We start from the raw sequence: 20,708 nt of genomic DNA, 5'->3' as shown, positions 1-20,708 counted from the left end.
CTTCCCACATGGTTTAGCAACCTGCTTTACTCCGCCCGGGATACCAGGCAGACTCTCGTGTGCCTTCACAAACCTCCCAGTCTTGAGAAAGGCTAATAATGCCCAAAACAAGGTGAAAACAAGGCAGTGTGTGCAAAATGCTAAGGCTCTCAAGGCTGCTATGGTACAAGGACACTAACAGGAAGAGGGACAGTGATGGTCGGGAAGGGGTAGGTGGGTGGTCCTGAGTGCTGAGGGATCCGAGGAGGAAGGAATCCTTGAGCTGAGGCAAGACCAGAGGAGCCTGTGTGACCACAGACTGGTTACTCTACCTCTCTGAGCTTTGGCTTCCCCACAGGCAAACAGAGGCAACGATCATAACAGTTCATACTTATTGAACATCTACATTATATTAGGTACTATTGTAAGTACTTTGCATACATTAACTCATTTAATTCTCCCCAAAATCTTCTGAGGGAGCTACGGTTATTATTTTTTTAATGTAAGCTCTACGCCCAAAGTGGGGCTTGAAGTCACGACCCTGAGATCAAGAGTTGCATGTTCTACCAGCCGAGCCAGCCAGGTGCCCCAGGGGAGCTACAATTATTATCCCATTTTACAGATGAGAAACTAAGGCCATGAGAGGCAGAATAATAACTTAGCCCCGGTTGCAGAGCTAGCCAACAGCAGAGATATCCTGCCGCCTCATATGCTTGGCGGGTGTAGACAGCCGGTGCCAAACAAGGAGCACACAGGAGGCGCTCATTAAATGGTGGTCATTATTAGGAGTGAAGGAACCCCAAGGTTCCCTGACTGAACAAACACTGATGGCAGGGGGGCCACTGCATACCTGGGGCCCCCACGCTTTACCTCTGAGTAAAGACAGAGGATCTTATATAACCCTGTGCCCTGTGCCTAGCACACTGCTTGGTACTTGCAGGGGCTTCATAAACACTGAGCAAGGCAGGAAGGGAGAGAAGAAGGTGGATAGCCACTGTGGGCATTCTCTAAACTGCATGAATTGCATCTGCACCCTTGAAGCACCTGCCAGCTGCCAGGTGTTTCGCTGGCTCTTGCTAAAGCAAAATAGTCTACTTTCTCCCTGCCCCAAGAGAAGTTTCTTGCGGCAGGAGCAGCCAGTTCAATTTATTTTTTATATGCCAAGCACCAGAGCCATGAAAGCTTCAACAGAGCCCAAGGGCAGCATTATTTCGTCAGCCTTGTCGCAAAGCCCAACAAAGATCTTTTCAGAATGATTAAGCCATAAAGTTCCTATTTGTCCCTCTGAGCACAAGAACTAAATGGAATTCACACCCCAAACTCTGACCACATTTCCCAGCATCCCTCTCCTCCTGAGTCAAGCCAGAATGGATCTCCAAATCCAACTCTGTGCCAGGTACTGGGAGGAGCTTCTTAAAGCAGCTGGAAAGACAGTGGAGGTGTGGTAAGCAGAGTGATGGCCCCCAACGGTGCCAAAGTCCTACTCCCCAGAACCTGTGAATATATAAAAGCAAGGGGGAATTAAGGTAGTAGATAAAATTAACATTGCTAATTAGCTGATGTTAAAAAAGGGAGATTGTCCCAGATAATCCGGGCAGCTCAATGTAATCACAAGAGGCCTTAAAAGTAGAAGAAGGAGGGATGCCTGGGTGGCTCAGTCAGGTAAGCATCCAACTTCGGCTCAGGTCATGATCTCGGGGGTAATGAGTTCGAGCCCCGCATCGGGCTCTGTGCTGACAGCTCAGAGCCTGGAGCCTGCTTCAGATTCTGTGTCTCCCTCTCTCTGTGCCCCTCCTGCACTCATGCTCTGGCTCTTTCAAAAATAAAGAAACATTTAAAAAACTAAAAAAATAAAAATAAATAAAGTGGAAGAAGGAGCCAAAAGAATCAAAGATAAGGGAAGGTCTAGACCTGCCATTTCTGGCTTGGAAGATGGGCAGAGGGGTTATTGGCCAAAGAATGCAGGTGGCCCCCAGGACCTCGAAAAAGCAGCAAACTTCATTATCCCCTAAAGGCTCCAGAAAGGATGCAGCCCTGAAGTCCAGAACCATAAGATAATACATTATGTTTTTTTAGCCACTGTGTTTATGGTAGTATGATAGGGAGCCGTAGAACACTAGTGCAGTAGGGTACTGACTGAGAACATGGCTTGGGATCTGAGCACTCTGGCCTTGAATCCCAACTCAGCCATTTACTAGTGTGAAAGGGCTCCGTAAACCCAAAACACCCTCCTCCCCTGTTCCAGACTCTCAAAACACAGCTTGCTTCCAGAAAAACAACCCACAGGGATTAGACAGGAAAGACAGAAAGGAATTAATCACACATGTGATTTCATTTCTTTCAGTCACTGGACTCATGGGCCCGCATGGTTGCAGAAATCCTTTGAGGCAGGGAAAAGAGAAAGATCAGACCTGGGCTTGTCCTACCAGAAACACCCTTTCTGGAGGGAGCGTGGCTGGGGTCTCCGAACATCTCACCTTCCTCTGGTGTCTCTCGAAGATGAGCACGAGGGTCAGAGTCAGGCTCATGGCAGCCAGGGTCACGAGCAGCACACCTACCCAGTGGTTCCCCAGGGCAAACATCTGGCTGGTGGAGTAGATGTTAGCCCACACCACCACATAGAACACCTGCGAGAAGCCAGAGAAAGAGCGTGGTCAGGAATACCAGTCCTGGAATAAAGCAGCTCCATTCAAAGGGACACACTCTTTTGGACATGTCTGACGCCCTCCTTGGAGTCAAAGAGCTCACAGGGCCAGGAAGGGACTGATCAGGGTCTGTAGGAAGGAGCCCTTGTTCCCTGTCCATAAGCAACAGTAGAGAAAGGGGGTTAGGAATGGCTACTCTGGGGGCACCTGGGTAGCTCAGTCAGCTAAGCATCAGAGTCTTGATTTCGCCTCAGTTCATGATCTCATGGTTCATGAGTTTAAGCTCCACAGTGTGGAGCCTGCTTGGGATTCTGTCTCCCTCTCTCTCTGTCCCTCCCATGCTTTCTCTCTATCTCTCTTCAAAATAAATAAAAAGAAATTTAAAAAGAAAAAAGGATAGTTACCCTGAATTCTTGCTCACCTGGATTTTATTTTTTATTTTTCTAATTTATATCCAAATTATTTAACACATAGTATAATAATGATTTCAGAAGTAGAATTTAGTGATTCATCACTTACATATAACACTCAGTTCTCATCCCAACAAGTGCCCTCCTTAATGCCCATCACCCATTTAGCCCATCCCCCCACCCAACACCCCTCTAGCAACCCTCAGTTTGTTCTCTGCATTTAAGAGTCTCTTACGGTTTGTCTCTCCTTTTATCTTATTTTTCCTTCCTTTCTCCTATGTTCATCTGCTTTGTTTCTTAAACTCCACAAATGAGTGAGGTCATGATATTTGTCTTTTTTTAATGGACTTCTTTCGCACAGCATAATACATTCTAGTTCCATCCACATTGTTGCAAATGGCAAAATTTCATTCTATTTCATCACCGAGTAGTATTCCATTGTGTGTGTATATATATATATATATATATATATATATATATATATACACCACATCTTCTTTATCCATTCATCAGTTGATGGACATTTGGGCTCATTCCATACTTTATCTATTGTTAATAGCACCACCATAAACATTGGGTCAGCCGGATTTTAAATAAAGCAGAAAAGGGCAGAAGGCCTGGGAGTGAAATAAATTTGAGTTAGAAGTCCACAGCGATCCTTCAACAGCTACGGGTGGCCTTGGACAAGTTATTAACAACACTAAGCCTCAGTTTCCTCAACTGTAAAATGGGGATGATACCTACTTCACAGGTTGTTATAAGGGTTAATCAGATAGCATATATAAGCTCAACACTTGTTGAAGAATTAACAAATGCCAGTAGCCATTCCTTTTCCTTTTCTAGAAGCAGACATGGGAGTCAAGAGTGCCATTTGGCGGGGTGCCTGGGTGGCTCAGTCAGTTGAGCATCTGACTTCAGCTCAGGTCATAATCTCACAGTTCACGGGTTTGAGACCTGCATCAAGCTCTGTGATGACAGCTCAGAGCCTGGAGCCTGCTTCAGATTATGTTCCTCCTCTCTCTCTGCCCCTCCTCCACTCTTTCTCTGTCTCTCTCTCTCTCTCTCTCTCTCTCCCAAAAAAGAATAAACATTAAAAAAAAATTTTAAGAGTGCTATTTGACCATTTATATATACAGAGAAGCAGCAAATCAGAGTGGTTAAGGGCACAGATGCTGAAACCAGACTGCCTGGGTTCAAGTACTGGTTCTGCCGTGTGTGTGTGTGTGTGTGTGTGTGTGTGTGTGTGTGTGTGTAGGTGTACACAGATATTTATACGTATGTGTCTTCGATGAGTGTACATATACACATACACATATATGTTTATACACACCCATGTATTTATGGTGAGAGCTGGAATGGACCTACCTGTTGTTGAACAGATGGGGAAACCAAGTCCCAGAGAGAAGACAAGTCTTTTTTTTTTTTAATTTTTTTTTAACATTTTATTTATTTTTGAGAGACAGAGACAGAGTACGAGTAGGGGAGTGGCAGAGAGAGAGGCAGACACAGAACCCAAAGCAGGCTCCAGGCTCTGAGCTGTCAGCACAGAGCCCAACGTGGGGCTCAAACCCACAAACAGTGAGATCATAACGTGAGCCGAAGTCAGACACTTAATCGACTGAGCCACTCAGGTGCCCCCCAGAGAGAAGACAAGTCTTAATCAAAGCCAGACATTGAGTCCAAAGTCTCAGTGGTGGGTCTGTAGATTCTCGGTCCCAAGCCCTGCCCTTAGTAAACCCTGCCTCCAATCCTTTCCCTGGGAATATGGTTACGACTCTCTCCCATACATTTCCTCTTATACCAAATCCAGGTACACGTGTACTGCTCTATCCCAGGCGGCCGGGCCACCAGCCCCAGACCCGTTACCCACACCAAGAGGCTCCAGAGCACAATGCCCAATTCAGCAGTGTGACGGGGGGTGGGCGCGGCAGGTCAGTGTGCGGCCCCCCTGCCTCCTTACCACAGCAAAGGCCAACCGCATGGGCCTGGAGTTGTAGATGATGTATCGCCTCACTTGGGGCTCCAAGAGGGCGCTTTCAGCCAAGCTCCTGTACTGGTCAGCGGGGACCTGCTTGGCCATGCAAGGAAAAGAGACCAATCAGCCACGGGGAACCACTCCCACCTCCTTCCTGCATGCAAGCATGTCATTTCCAGTTCATGGGACTGTCACATGGGAGGGGGACAAGGCACCTTCCAGGCTGCCCCGGAAGGCAGACTGAGGAGCTCGGAGCACTAGGAGTGGTAATCACAGAATGCAGCTCAGGAAAGGATGAGTGCCCTGGGGAGGTGGGGTAACTCGAGACCCAGGAGGACGCCCTTGGTGGGGGCAGAGGGGGCGGGTGCGGATCTTGCAGCCCGAGGCACAGGACCTCACAGCAGACCCAAGAGAGCCTAACAGTTAAGGCACAGGCCCTAGAGTCAGTAGGCTGGGTCCAAACCTTGGCTCTTCCATTCGCGTGCCAAGTAACCCCACTTCTCTGAGCCTCAGGTTCCTCATTTATAAAGTGTGGACAACAAGAACACGCACTTGTAGGGGTGGTGTGCATACGAAATAACATGATGCATATGCAATACTAACGTGTGTGTTACAAAATAAGTATATGTGTACCATGTAGATACATACGGACATCTCTGGGGGGGGGCTCTGTTCTGCCTCCAGCGGTTATGTGTTACTTTGACAGATGTGTGTCATATCTAAGTGCACATGCACACTGGCCCAGTATGGTCCGGTCCGTATGGACACTCGATACATGTGAGCAGGTACCAACACGGCAACACCAATAACGATAAATACCGCCCAAGGCTCTGAAAACTCGCATCTCTCTGCCCAAACAAAAATGGCATAGCACGTAAAGGCCCTGCGAGAGTGGACTGCTCAAGAAAACAGAATCGAACCATTAAAGATGATGTCTGGGAACATGGCAGAATAATATGTGGACTGTTTTCCCTGGTTAAGAAAACCCCATCTGAAGACAACTGTTGAAGAAAAATGTTCTTTTGTACAAAGGCTGACAGGAAACATGGCGTGATAAACCAGCCATTGTGCTGACGTGGGGTGAGTACCGTCAATGTGGAAAGTTTCCCTTCAAGTGATAACATGCTGATTTAAACAATAATGCAATTCAGTCCGAAAGAAGTGAACTCTAAAATCTGCAGGGCAAAATGAGCAGTGTATCTTTCCTGTCCACGGTTAGTCCACATTATTTTCCTTACTCGTCACAAACACCCTGTCTGATAGGTATTAATGTGGCCCTCATTTTTAATAGAGGATGAAACGGCCACCCGGAGAGGTTAATTCACCTGCTGAAAGCCACCCAGACAGATCTGCATCCAGACCTCTGATCTGAGAAGCCTAGGCTTCAAATCGCTGTGCTTCAAAGCACTGCATGATTATCTAATAAATTCACGTACTCTTCCGTTGAATATACAGTTCCCTCTCCTAAAATGCCCTTCCTCCTGTCTACCCAGCAAGCCCCTATTTTTCCTTCAAGATCCCAGATCAAGCATCTGCTCCTGTGTGACGCTTTCGAAACCACCACTCCCCCAGGCGAGTTCATCGTTTTCTCCTGTGAAGGTCTTCGGTGCCTTGTACGTGCCTCTGCCGCGGCATTCGTACCCTGCTGACCTGACCCGATCTATCTGGCGCGAGTCCACCTCCTGTGCTGGGCCCCATGAGCTGTGTGAGCGCAGGCGCTGGGTATTGGCCACCTCTATGGACCCCAGTGCCCTGCGCAGTGCCTGGCAAACAACGAGCGCCCCAAAACACGCACCTGTTAAGTGAAGTAACTGGGAGGAGGAGACACTCCTAATACATCTTCCTTATACCTCCCACCATACGGAGCCCAGAGTACATGTTTAACAAATGTTTTGTGGACAACTGGATGAAAGGATAGGTGGACGGGCCAGCAGGTAGGTGGCTGGAAGGGAAGGAGGGGGAAAATGGCAGCGTGTCAATAAAACCCGCACTCACCTGAATGCCCCAGGTCTGCAGTTGCTCTTCTGCGGCGCCCAGATCGAAGGCGATGGGCGCACAGGTGTTGTCAATCCGCAGAACCGTGAGGACCTGGCCATTGCGGAGCTCTGAAAGCACACCAGAAGCTTCACCTGGCTGAGCGAGCACCACTATGGACGAGCCCGGAGCCCGATGGCATCACCTCCTCTGGCCACGAGAACCATCTCATGGCAAGGAGGGACGTGGTGGCGGTCCTCGAATCCCCCCGCGAGAAGGACCGAACTTGACCAGAACCCCTGAGGAGGCAGAACTGAGACCAGAGCCTGGAGGCTACCCGGACACAACGCAAGACCCTATAAAGGAAGAACCTCCCAAGAATGAGAGCTGTCCAGACAAAGAATTGGGAGTAGTGAGCTCCCCGTCACAAAAGATTTTTTTTTTAATGTTTATTTATTTTGAGAGAGAGAGAGAGAAACAGCAAAGAATGAGCAAGGGAGGAGCTGAGAGAGAGGGAGAGAGAGAACCCTAAGCCGTCAGCGTGGGGCCCGACGCAGGGCTCCATCTCGCGAACTGTGAGATCGTGACCGGAGCCAAAATCAAGAGTCAGACGCTTAGCCAGATTAGCCACCCAGGAGCCCCAGAAAAGATATTTAAGCAGACTGTACAACTAAGTACATGGAGAAGGTGATGTTTCAGACATTTGTATGAACACCACCACACAGGAAGCTCACCCAAATATTACATTCCCAGCGGGCTCCGTCTGACTGTGGTAGGCATAACAATGAACCCCAGACATGTCCCCGCCGTACTCCCCAGAACCCATGAATATGTTATGTTACACAGCGAAGGAGAATTAAGGTTACAGACGGAGTTAAAGTGGCTAATCCACAGGCCCGAAATAGGGGGGTTCTCCTGGGCTGTTGGGGTGGGCCCAATGTAATCACAAGCATCCTTAAAACTGGAAGAGAGAGGCGACTGAAGGGTCAGGAGGGATGTGACCAGGGAAGAAAGGGACAGAGATGGAACACTGTTGCCTTTGAGGTGGAGGAAGGTTCACGGGCCAAGCAGTATGTGTGGCTTCTGGAAGCTGGAATCAGATTCTCCCTGCGCTCCTGAAGGAAGGCGGCCCTGCTGACACGGGGGCTTTAGCTCCGGGAAGCCAGCGTCAGACTTCCAGCTTCCAGAACTGTCAGAGGACGGATCTTTCGCCAGCCACTGTGTGGGCGGTAATTGGTTAGGGCAGCCACAGAAAACGAAGACACTGACTTACTGGTAACCCCTCCCCAGGGTATCTGCAACTCACTTGACAATTCAAAAGCACCAACTGAATTAAGCGTAACCTCACAAAACACCACACATCAACTCAGTCTGGCCACAAGCCAGGCAGGACGTCGACTAGGCCAGCCCAGTGAGGTCTGCTGGGGTGAAAGCCCCTGGGGACTGAAACCCCTCAGGCCCAGGGAGGAACAGCCAAGGAATGAAGCTAAATCTACCTTCTGCTGCTAGTAGAGAGAATCTGGACAGAAGGATCCAGATGTCCTTCCACCACAGCAGGAGGTCCCGTGAGCCACCCTGTCAGCAGCCACGCAGCTGGGGTGGGCAGGAGAGGGGGGATCCCCAGTGTTCAGCCATGCGAGGCTGGGCCTGGATATGCTGGCACATTTTCTGTAGGCGAGGCTTAGAAAATGGGGCAGCATGAAGAGATCAAACCATAAATACATTATCTGCTGGCCCAAACTTCCTGTCACCTGAGCCTAGCTCTGGGCAATATGTCTTTTTTTTTTTTTTATTTTTTTTTTTTATGTTTATTTATTTTTGAAGGAGAGAGAGACAGAGCATGAGAGGGTGAGGGGCAGAGAGAGAGGGAGACACAGAAACTGAAGCAGGCCCCAGGCTCTGAGCTGTCAGCACAGAGCCCGGCACGGGGCTTGAACTCACGAACTGTGAGATCATGACCTGAGCCGAAGTCGGACGCTTAACTGACTGAGACACCCAGGAGCCCCTGAGTCTTTAAAACCAAATGACTAGCCCTACCTTCCTGACAATTCCTGCCCCACCCCCACCATTGTCTCCACCTCCTCACTCAGCCCCTCTCTGGGCCCTGCCAGCTGGGCCAACAAAATGTCTCTCAACTCCACGCACCTCCTGGCATCTCCACCACAACCCAGGCCAGGCTACCTTCACCTCTTCCTCATGCCCTTTGGCAGCCTCCTCACTGGTTTCTCCAAACCTACCCGCTTACAATGCATTCTCCACGCATCAGCCAGTGCGTGAACTGGATGCTATCAGTCCTCTGAGTAAAACTTTCAATAGCTTTTTGGTGTTCTACTGACAAAAACCAACCTCCTTACCACACTCGCCCAGACCTCTGAAGAACCAGCCTCCTGCCAAACTCACCTCGAGCCATTCAGCTTCCTTCTGTGGAAGGCCAGCATCCTTCATTCTTGGAACAAGCAGTGTTCACTCCCACCCCAGGGCCTTTGCAAATGCTGTTCCCTTTCCCTAGAACACTTCCACTGGGCTTCACCCAGTGAAATCCTATTCATCATTGATATTCCAGCTCATTAACCACCTCTCAAGGGAGTCTTCCCTGACACTACACCCCTAACAGATCAAATCCTTCTGCTAAACCTACTCAGAACTGCTCTTCAAAGGAGTACATATTCAAAGATAAGTACATACGCTTGCAATTATTTGCTTACATAGGTTTTCAACTAATTGATTAAAGTCTATCCCCCAATGTGGGAGACTATGTACTCCCACACTGGTTCTGCTCAACACTGAATCCCCGGAGCTGGGTTCATACCTGCCATACAGTAGGCACTAAATAAATGTTTGATGTATAAATGAATTGACACAACAGAACCCTGGCCCCTAACCCCCAATTAGAGTTCTTTTTTTATGTCTTTTTTTTTTATCATCTGTCATCTCAAGGGTAAAAGAGCATTGGATGCCCTGCCAAAAAGAACTTTATTTGCTTTCTTTTCTTTTTTTTTCTCTCTTTTTTAAGTTTTTGCAAGAAGGAAGGGGTGTGGATGCAAGGTGGGGAGCCAAGGAAAGTATAAGCTAGACAGCTAGCTACAGGAGTCAAAGTGTAGCCCAGCCTCTTGCTCACAGAGTAGCCACAAAAAAGTGATCTAGGGACACCTGGGTGGCTCAGTCGGTTGAGCGTCTGACTTCGGCTCAGGTCACAATCTCGCGGTCTGTGAGTTTGAGTCCCGTGTCGGGCTCTGTGCTGACAGCTCAGAGCCTGGAGCCTGCTTTGGATTCTGTGTCTCCCTCTCTCTCTGCCCTTCCCTGCTCATGCTCTGTCTCTCTCTGTCAGAAACATTAAAACATTAAAAACAAAAATAAACATTAAACATTAAAAAAACATTTAAAAAAAGAAAAAGTGATCTAAATCCCTGGCCTGCTTCCTCGCTTGGAGGGGGATCATATCACCACACGCAGCTTTGCAGAGATGATGAAAATAAATGCTCGGAGAAACACAGGGGTTGAATAACTGGCCGCTGTCGTTGCCAATTTAAAAGCAAGCTTGTTGGGACTCAAAAGTTACAGTAAAGCAACCCATGCATGGATTTAGTTGTATTCGTTCTTACCCTCCCACTCCTGGATTTAAGGTGGCTTTATAAAAATAAAATATGAAAACGGGCACCTGGTTGGCTCAGTTGGTTAAGCGTCCAACTTTGGCTCAGGTCATGATCTCGCGGTTTGTGAGTTCAAGTCCTGCATTGGGTTCTGTGCTGACAGCTCAGAGCCTGGAGCCTGCTTCGGATTCTGTGTCTCCCTCTCTCTCTGCCCCACCCCCACCTGCATTCTGTTTCCCTCTCTCAAAAATAATAAATAAATAAATAAATAAATAAATAAATAAATACACAAATAAATATAAAATTAGATTTAAAAATAAGCAAGTGTGGGGCACTTGGGTGGCTCAGTTGGTTAAGCATCCAACTTCAGCTCAGGTCATGATCTCGTGGTTTGCGGATTCGAGCCCCACGTCGGGCTCTGTGCTGATAGCTCAGGGCCTGGAGCCTGCTTCGGATTCTGTGTTTCCCTCTCTCTCTGCCCCACCCCCACCTGCACTCTGTTACTCTCTCTCTCAAAAATAATAAATAAATAAATAAATAAATAAATAAATAATAAAATATGAAAAGATAAAATTATAAAATTAGATTTAAAAATAAGCAAGTGTGGGACGCTTGGGTGGCTCAGTTGGTTAAGCTCAGGTCATGATCTCGTGGTTTGTGGATTCGAGCCCCATGTCAGGCTCTGTGCTGATAGCTCAGGGCCTGGAGCCTGCTTCAGATTCTGTGTCTCCCTCTCTCCCTGCTCCTCCCCTGCTCTCTCTCTCTCTCTCTCAAAAATAAATAAAGATTTAAAAAATAATAATAATAAAAATTAAAAAAATAAAAATAAGCAAGCGAGAGAAACTAGACAAAAATAAAATAAAGGCAGAAATGAGTTTGCATAAGGTACAATAAGAATAGCTTCTAAGTACTGAGCCCTTACCAGGCACCAGGCACCAGGCACAGGGCTGGGGCTTCACGGTCCTAATCTCATTTCATCGTCCAAGAGCCCTAAAAGGTGGGTACCACTGTCAGAGAAAAGGGAACAGAGCCTCTGAAAGGCGAATAGACCTGCCCGAAGTCACCAGAGGAAATGAAAGTAAGAAACAGGGGCAAAGGCAGTGCCCAAAACCCAGGCAGTCTCAGCGGGTGGGGCCACAGACCAGCACCCCATTTCACGGCACAGCACAGAAAACCCGTGTGGACCGGGGTGCTAGGCATGGAGAACACCAGCTGCTTCCCTACACTGGCTCTTTGCACACCAAAGACTCTGCAGGATGACTCTCTTTGTCTTTCAAACCAAGTTCCTGGATTCCTGGCAATAATCTCTCTCATCTGTTCCTTAGAGTGGGAACAGTAAGTCTCTACTTAGAAGTACTTTTATTACACCTAGATAAGAAAAAGAACTTGAAAAGTGACCAAAGGAATGGGCATTCACAGGTGTGTGTGCACACGTGTGTGTGTGTGTGTGTGTGTGTGTGTGTGTGTGTGTGTGTGTGTAGCAAGGAGGAATTTCCTACAAAGAAGCAAGAACTGGCTTGCCAAAAACCAGTGGAGCGATGTCTTCAAAGTTCTAAAGGAAACTTATTTCATTCCACTCCATCCTACTGGTGTGTGTGTGTGTGTGTGTGTGTGTGTGTGTGTATGTGTGTGTAAACTGTTTTACCAATAACAGTAGTAGAAGAAACCCTTGTTTTTAAGTAGTCAAGTTTCAAATCATCTAAGTAACCAGCCGCAATTCAAAATGCCAATGCCCAGCCACCCATTCATCCTGTTCATTCAACAAAATACGTACTGAGCATCTACGACAGGCCAAGCCTGTGCTAGATACTGCAAATGCAGGAATGAACAAGACAACACAGAGCCCCTGCCCTCGTGGAACTTACATTCTAGTAGAGAAGCTGGAGATTCAACACTTTATCACACAGGTCAGCGTTTAATTACAGACTATGCTAAGTGCTATGGGGAGAAGCAGGAATATATCAGGGAGTCCTGGCTTAGGCTGGGGCATCAGGAGAGAATTCCCTATAGAAGGGATATTTGAACTGAGCTCTGAAGCATGAGTGGAAATTAATCAGAAGAAAGGAGGTAGGGAAAGAGCATAACAAGCTGAAGAAAGAGCAGATGCAAAGGCCCTGAGGCAGGACAGCATGGCAGGAACACAGAACGGGTAGCAGGAGCCACTAAGGCAGGCCTTGCAAGCCAGCGATTGACAGATCTTCACACTAAGCCCCATAGGAAACACTGAAGCAGAAAGTGACATGGTCTGTTCTGCATTTTTAAAAGATCACTCTAAATGTCACGTAAATGGAAGAGGCAAGAAGGAGAGATCAGCTAGGAAGATACGGCAGGGATCCAAGCAGAAGGTGACAGCGATTTGGTCTAACAAGATGGTGATAGAGAGAATGGGGAGAAATGACAGACAGGCCTAGAAATGTATCCTAAAATGCCCACCCCTAGCTAAAGGCTCTCCTGTGTCCTTCACTCCCCTCCCCTCCATTGTGTTATGTGAGTCCAGCCCAGCATCCTGGGGAGAGGGGAGGAAAATAAAGGGTCATGACCTTACCTTGCCCCCAGCCTGGGGGACGCCCTCCAGGCAAGGCATTCCAGCCAGGAGAGGAGGTGGGCAATGGGCCGGCTGCCCCGCTGGGGCCCATCTGAGGTTCGCAGGCCATGGCAGAGAGCCAGCTGGGTTTCTACTTCCCCATCTTGGAGCTGTGGTTCATTCTGGAGCGGCCAACTCAGCTTCACTTGCCTTCAGAAAACAGCACAGGAAAGAACTTCAGGCCTGGGCAGGCAGGGCTTCTTGGCCTTGCCAAGGCCAAAGTCATCCCAAAACCAGAGAGAGCCACCAGGAGTCTTTCCACTGACTTTGCTCTTTCCGTCTTGCTGAGGAACATTCTCAGGAGTGAAGAGGAGGAAATAAAACCCTCCAAGGGAGAACTGAGAACTTCCCTGTGGTCTTGGGTCTTCTCTAGCTCAGACACATCTAGACACTCACTTGGAACTCATGAAATGACCAGGCCCCACTCCCAGGCATCTGGGAGTTCTGTTCCCTTATTCAGAGCACCCAGGCAACCAGGCACAGAACCAGTATATTCATCATGGGGAGCCTTATTTATACAAAGGATCTCAAACAGCTTTCCAGAAGACATTGCAAAATACAAATGAGAAAAAAAAAATCAGGATGGTAGGAAATACAGAAGAAAGAAAGAAAGAAAGAAAGAAAGAAAGAAAGAAAGAAAGAAAGAAAGAAAGAAAGAGAAAAGAAGGAAGGAAAGAAGAAAAGAAAAAAGGAACAAAGGAAGGAAAAAAGAAAGAAGGAAGGGAGAAAGAAAAGAAGGAAGGAAGAAAAGAAGGAAGGAAGGAAGGAAGGAAGGAAGGAAGGAAGGAAGGAAGGAAAAGAAAAAGAAAGAAAGAAAGAAAGAAAGAAAGAAAGAAAGAAAGAAAGAAAGAAAGAAAGAAAGAAAAGAAAGAAAATGAGAACCATGAAGAACGAAAACAACCAGATATTCAGGCAATCAAGGTCCCCAGCAGAGGCAGTGGAAGTTTCTGCTGAAGAGCATGGGCTCCAGGTTCAGACTAACCAGTTTAAACAACGGTTCTACTACCTACGAGTTAAGTAAACTTGGGCAAGTGGTTTAACCTCAAAGAGATTTAGCTCCCTATCCTCAAACAATGGTACCTTCCCCACAAGGCTGTCACGAAGAATCGGTGCGGTAATACATATAAAGGGCAGACAAGGGCCTCTGGAACAAAGGACACATCCCACAAATACTAGCTCTCACTGTTGCTGCTTTGAGGTTTGGCACAGTTGTCACGCCTGAGCCAAGAATTTGGTTTTGAGCTTCCAGGTGGCCAAAGCTAAAACAGAAATACTGTCAGTTAAATAGTTCCTGTTCTCTATTAGGAGATGAGAAACAGGAGGGTGAAGAAGGCAATGCATTCTCCTGGCATTTAGCGCTAAAAGACCTTGGAAACACTTCCAAAGTCTCAGGAGTTGGTCAGTGACAGCACAGTGGGCATGGCCATGACCCTAAGCCACTGTCGTCAACAGAGCAGCAATGTCCTTCATGGGGATTCTCTTGAAGCCAAAGCAGAGTCCTCAGTGCCACACACTGGCTGGAGCCCGCACTTACTCTCTCTGTGTCTGCCGGGGGCCCTGAAAATTACCCATCACCAAGGAAAACCTTGCCTACGTCCCTGGGATGACACCCCAGCCTTGCTAACCATCTTGGTGAAAGTCCAGTAGCGTCGGGTTTTGCTGCCATGGTTCCTGATGCTGGTGAAAACAAGTGTCCCCTGTCGGGGGCACACATCTGCTTAATTCCAAGCTGGCCCGAGGGTGGATCGCCACTGCTCAGATCTCCAAAAGAGGGGAGGCTGACTCCCACACCCTCACCACCCTCCGTTTCTCTCGGTCTTTTAAAAAGGACCGGCTACATAATTTGTGGGGCCTCCTGCATAATGAAAATGTGGGGTCCCCTTTTCAAAAATGACAAAGAATTTCAAGATGGTCACAGCAGAGCATTAACCCAGGTTGGGGGCGGGGGGCTTTCTAAGTGGGGGGCCATGTGTCTGAGCAGGCTGCAGGCACCTCAAGTCAGCAGGGACTTTAAGCTCCAGAAGATCACTTGGGGTCACTAATCTGCCCTGTACCCAGCTCTGAGGCCACAAAGTAACAAAATGTTATGAAAAGGCAATGACTTGAATACCCAAGAGCCTGGATTTGAATCCCTGCTCAGCCACTCACATGCTCTGTGGCAAGGTTCTTAATTCCCTGAGACTTGCTGTCTCATCTGTAAAATGGGAAGAGGGAATCCTCCCTGGCATGGCTGCTGCAGGGATGACAGAAAGAGATACAGGCATGACATCCAGGACCCTGCTCACCAAGCAGGCCTCTTTCCTCAGAAAGAGAGAAAACTCAGAGTCAAAGATATAAAGAGACCTGCCCATGACAGGGTGGCTGGAAGATGTAGGTAGGACCAAGAGGGGAACCGAAGTCCAAGCGCATAATTCCTAGGCCCTGAGCCTCAGGACCCAGGTCTGGCCATCTCTCAGCCTGTTCTTTAATGCACCTTAAAGGAAAGAAAAGAAAAAAAGACAGAGAGAGTGGGTCCAGGGAGGCTATGTCTCCCAGGCATCATGCACAACAAATTCCTGCTGGCTTCTGAGATCCTGATCCCCCCCCCCCCCCCACTAATGCCTGCCCACAGCAGGCATTCCCAAATACTGCTCTGCATTAATCAGACTATGGCACCACCCCTTACTTCCTTCCTCTTATCTTACATGCCCCAGAAGCACAAAACCAACAACAACAGCCCAAGGAAGTCTGCCCTGCACCTGGCAATTTCTGAAGCCCTTCCCCATCTCCTCTGATCATCTCCTGGGCCCATGAGGCGAACATAAACCTTAGACCCATTTCCCAGACCAGAAACCCGGGGCCGTCATAGCTAGCAGCCTGCAGCCCAGAGAAGCTGTTCAGGAGTCTCAGAAAGGCCTGTGGGACCCAGGAGCCTGCCTTCCCTCCTCCAGGCAGGAGGGACCACCCACAAGCTGGAGCTGCCCAGACACTCTTCCCCTATGGAAAGTTTCCATTAGTTGCAAAATCCCACACCTTGGCATTGTCTTTGAGAAGCAATCCCAGCATCCCAGTTGTCCCAATTAGCTTCCCACAAAGTCTCAATCAGAAGTCATTCATTTGCCTGATAATGTGTAATGGTTAAAAGGTACCTGTATAGTTGTACCATTTCCCTCCTGTGTGACCTGGAGCAAGTCACTTAACTTCTCTCTGCCTCACTTTCTTCACATGTAAAGGGTGATAATAATGGTAACTGAGACTAAAACTGTTTGTGCATGTAAATCACTCAGAGCAGCACAGGGCATATAGGCATCACCGAAGGAATACGCCTATCACTATTTTTACTCCACCAACATTCCCTAAGAACCTTGAAATGTCAGGCCCTGTGCTTTCTTGACTCTAACACCAAAAGTAAAATCTTAAATCCTTGGTCACCCCTCCCTGCTGGGGAATCCCATATGGTGGGAAAGTTGAACTCAGAAAGGGAAATAAATAATGACCAAACTAGGCAGGCAAAGGGAGGAGGCAGGACATGGGGGGCCTCAGAACCCTGGGGTGGGGGAAAGGCTTTGCAGAGGTGGCGGTGAGAGAAAGGGCTGCCAAGCAGAGAGAGGTACAGACCAGAGGCCAGGATGGGCCCCACCAGGGCCCTCTGCCCTCACCCTGCAGCCCCTGGTCCAACCTGGAGGCTGCAGAGGGTGGAAGGGGTTTTAGCGACACTAGCCCAGGGCTGACATGGACCCATCACCTTCCAGCATGTCCTGGGCTCAACCATTCTGCTCAGCCCCGCACCAGCCCTAGAGGGACCTGGGAGAGAGACCCAGACACCAGGGTGGAGGCAGAGCCAGCGAATAAGCACAGCCCTGGGGCTCCAGCAACTAACTGGTCATCCACTCCCCAGTTTCCTTAGTTTCCTTTGCTGATGCTGCATTTTAACCAGAACTTCCAGTCATACGTCTTTTTCTAATTAGGTGGTGAGCCCCTACAGACGAAGAGAATCCTTAAGTCCCGCTGAGCAAAGGTCTCCATTTGTGCAGACAAAATGCCCAGGCTCCCCAGGAACCTTGTGCCTCACTGAGGTGGACGAGAGAGAGAGAGAGAGAGAGAGACAGAGAGAGAGACAGAGAGAGAGAGAGAGAGACAGAGAGACAGAGAAAGGGCTTAACAGTTTTCTCGAGTCAGGTTTTGTTTTCATTACGCTGGAAAGCCCCAACAAAAGGCCATAAGAGGGCCTGTCACAGAAGTTTTAGGGTGGAAAAGACTTGAAAGACAATGGGTCCAAGCTCTCCATTTTGCAGATGAGGAAATTAAGACCCAGAAATGAAAGTGAACTATCCAAGGTCAAAGAGCCAGTGCAGGACAGAGTCCGAGCAGGACAGGGCTCAATCGGACCGTGGATGTCCCGCCACACCTGGCCTTGGCCTTGGGCAGCTGTCCTGCTCCAGTCTCTGCCTTCAAGTCCTGTCCACCGAGTCTTCCTCACCTCGGAAGCCCCCCCCCCACCGGCCCCGGCCCCCAACCCCCAGGAGCCGCCCGAGAACGCCTCCCACGCACGACACGCGCGGGAACGGGGCCCAGGGCGTACCGAGAGCCCGGCCGCGCCCGCGCCGCCGACCCCAGGCCGAAAGAGGACGCCCAGGCGGCCGCGCCGCTCCAATCTGGGCTCGCGGCCTCCCGCGCCCGCGCAACCACCCGGGCGCGCGCCCCGAGCCGCGCACACTCACCGCCCGCGCCGCCGCCGCCGCCGCCGCCGCCGCCGCCGCCCGGGGACGCGGAAGGTCCGGGCCGCCGCAGCCCCTCCGCGCCGCAGCCTCCGGCATCCGCGCCCCGCCCCGCCAGCCCGCCGCGCTCCGCGGTCCCGCCCCCGGCCGGGCCGCCCCGCGCCGTCACCCCACCGGGAGGGGCCGCCCCCCCCCCCCCCACCGGCTCCTGGGGCCCAGAGGGTGACCTCCCTTGCATCAGCCAGGCGCCCTCCGGGACGCCGGGAAGCGCCTCCCGCCCGCCGACCACGTGCACGCCTCTGGGGCCCGCGGGGACCCGGCCGCCCGACCCGAGCCTCCGCACCTGAGTCTCCCGCCCGCCCATCTAACACAGGCGCGGCCCCGGGGCGGATGGGGCGGATGAGGCCGTCTTGGGGACCAGAAGCTTCTCATCTGGTGCATCTAAAACCCTAAGAGCATCTGTTGGAGGATCAGGCTACCTGAGCTCCGAGCCAATTCTCTGGGCTTTTTTAGATCATCTCCGGTCAAGTGGTTCATGTCTCGGTGTCTTCGTTTTCTGGACAGAACAGATCATTTCATGGGACTGTAAAGCTTTAATGAGATTGTATGAAGTGTTCACAACTGCCGGACACAGAGCTGCTCACCAGACATTGGCTGCTGGCCGCACCCCTCCCACTCCGGGCTCAGAGGGGTGTACAGGGAAAAGTGCCCCCCCCCCCCCCCCCCCCGCCCCGGGAGCGCACGAACCTTGCGTATTGCTCCATAGGGCCCATATGGACACACGAACACGCCTGTGTATTTCTACCAAAGGGAGCCTGTTCTACTCTGTTGGGCACCCTGCGTTTTCATTCAACAGAGTTCCCTGGCGTTCACCTCATGCTAGAACACTCCGCTCTGCCTCCTTTCGAAGGGAGACATAAATCTCCAAATATTGTAGGAAGACTCTTTCCTTTGTCCCTCTCCCCTGGAGGACACATAGGGGGTGAGGGGGGTGTCCCCACTGGCTCCCAGGCCTTGCTGGGATGGTCCTAGCCACGTTGCTGTGTACATGCCCCAGCCTGCATTTCTCCAAGTGGACTTGCTGAGTCAGAATGGATGCATTCTTAATTTCAACAGATGTTGCCAAATTGCCGGGGGCCTCTGAGGCCACAGGACTTAGTTGGCTGAGTGCTCGGCCTCGAGGTGGAGTGCTTGGGGGCAGTGAGCAGTGATTGAGGAACAGAGCAGTAGATACTGGCCAGGTGCCTTCACTCACCAGGCAAGTAGAGATCCAGGCAGTAGGTAACTAGAGATGAAGTTCATTCACTTATTCAGCAACGAAGGACACTGGTTGCCTGCTAAGTGCCAGGCCATTGTACTGGGCAGCACTGAACAAGATACACAAGATCCCTATTTAGTTTGCCTAATTTCTGAAAACACAATTTGGGGACATGAGAGTGAGCCCCGTGGGATGTTGGAACTTTACTAACTGCTGATGGGATGTCGAAAGGGATCCTTTGGTGGGTGTGTGGCCAGGTCAGCACCTGTCCAAATCCTACCTGTCTGGCAAGGCCCACCCCCTGCATGAAGCCGGGGACTGAACTCCTGCCCTTCCTGCCAGGCTCCCTTCACTCCCACTCCCACTGCTTGTCACTCCAGCATGAACTTAAATGTGTTGATGCATTAGTCCCCTTTGCTAGGGAGGCACAGAAGACCTGGGCCTTTGGAACTGGCTGACCAAGCTCCACCCCTTCCTGGCAGACGAACTTGCACAGGTGGGCTCACCTCTCTGAGCTTCAGTTCCCTCCTTTATGAAAGAAAGGTAACAGTATCTGCTAAACTGAGAGATGGTCAGACTTAAGGGAGACGATGGATGAAGTGCTTCATGGGAAGTCTCCAGTGGGAGTGAGCTGCATTCTTGAACAGCAAGGCAAAGCGCCTCGTGCTTCTCTGAAACTTCAGCACATGGTTAAGTGCTGGCTCTATGGCATGAGGGTGCAGGGGCCCCACCTAGAAGAGAGAATGGTGACTCAAATCCGGTAAAAGGTGAGTAAAATCTAGTCACGTTCGCAGACTTAGCTAGCAATATCTTGATGGATTCACAAGGCTGTAGGTGGCAAGCCCAAGCCCCTCTCCACCCCCAGCCTACCCTGACCTAATGTTTACTAGGCTCTCCCCCAACCCCAAAGTCCAAGAACACAGAACATATCTCAGTTCCTCCTACACCCCCGGGCCCTTGCTCACTTCCCATTCTCAGTGGTCTCCATTCCTCTCCATCTGGAGGGTAACCCTCAACCCCATTCCACATCATCAGCTGTCACATTGTCAGGTCTCAGCTGAAAGGGCCCTTCTTCTGGGAACCCTTTCCTGTGCCCCATTCTCATAGGTATCCTTGTTTAACTAAGGCCGACCCCAGCACATGATGTGGTCATCGCTCAATGTCCCCTTCCCCCAAAGAGAAAAAAAAAACCTTTAGCGCATAGAGCGGCTTCTGCCCTTGCTCTTAGCTGTCCCCCAGCACCCACCCCGCCCTCGGTATTTGCTACCTGCATCTGAAGTAGTGAATGAAAAGCTGTGAATGCAATCAGCAGGGCTTCAGCTACAGATAAATCCAGAAAACCACAGGCTCCGGCCAGAGCCACCATTGCTCAGCAGCTCTACGCTCTGCCCCGTCGTGTTTGCAAGGGTTACAGACTCGTGTCTGAGGGCTGGCTGCCCACTCTGGCAACCTGGATGGAGTGAGAGGGAACGAAGTTCTTCCCAGCCTGGCAGAATCTCCAAGTGTGGCAGCGGATGGGACGTGGTGGGGGGCGGGGGGGCTCAGAACTGCCGAATAAGTGATTCCATCTTGTTCTTTGAAACAGGTCTGCCAGTT

The 20,708-nt window shown here is 50.1% G+C and overlaps 1 protein-coding gene across 8 annotated transcripts in view; it reads right to left on the bottom strand.

Annotated features, from left to right (window-relative positions):
- TMEM268 (transmembrane protein 268) overlaps nt 1-20,708 on the bottom strand; it is a 45,355-nt gene that overhangs the window by 21,884 nt on the left and 2,763 nt on the right. For 4 of the 8 annotated variants that reach the window (XR_015242976.1, XR_015242977.1, XR_015242978.1 and 1 more), the window contains exons 2-5: nt 13,119-13,307; nt 7,005-7,114; nt 4,995-5,102; nt 2,457-2,606 (exon numbers count right to left, since the gene is read on the bottom strand). Coding sequence is in view for 5 of the 8 variants with exons in the window: in XM_086683822.1 (XP_086539948.1) it covers nt 2,457-2,606; nt 4,995-5,102; nt 7,005-7,114; nt 13,119-13,227 (477 nt within the window). In the remaining 3 variants the exon portion in view is untranslated. Of the gene's footprint in view, nt 1-2,456; nt 2,607-4,994; nt 5,103-7,004; nt 7,115-13,118; nt 13,308-14,058; nt 15,697-17,857; nt 17,908-18,333; nt 18,479-19,618; nt 19,947-20,708 lie in introns of those variants that run through there. The other 4 variants (XM_086683823.1, XM_086683825.1, XM_086683824.1 and 1 more) reach the window with 4 other exon arrangements.

This window comes from Puma concolor, chromosome D4, assembly GCF_028749965.1.
Source record: "Puma concolor isolate L17-30 chromosome D4, mPumCon1.1.hap2, whole genome shotgun sequence".
Lineage (NCBI taxonomy): Eukaryota > Metazoa > Chordata > Mammalia > Carnivora > Felidae > Puma > Puma concolor.
Note: the sequence above shows the minus strand (reverse complement) of the source record. Positions and strands in the feature narration are given on the sequence as shown.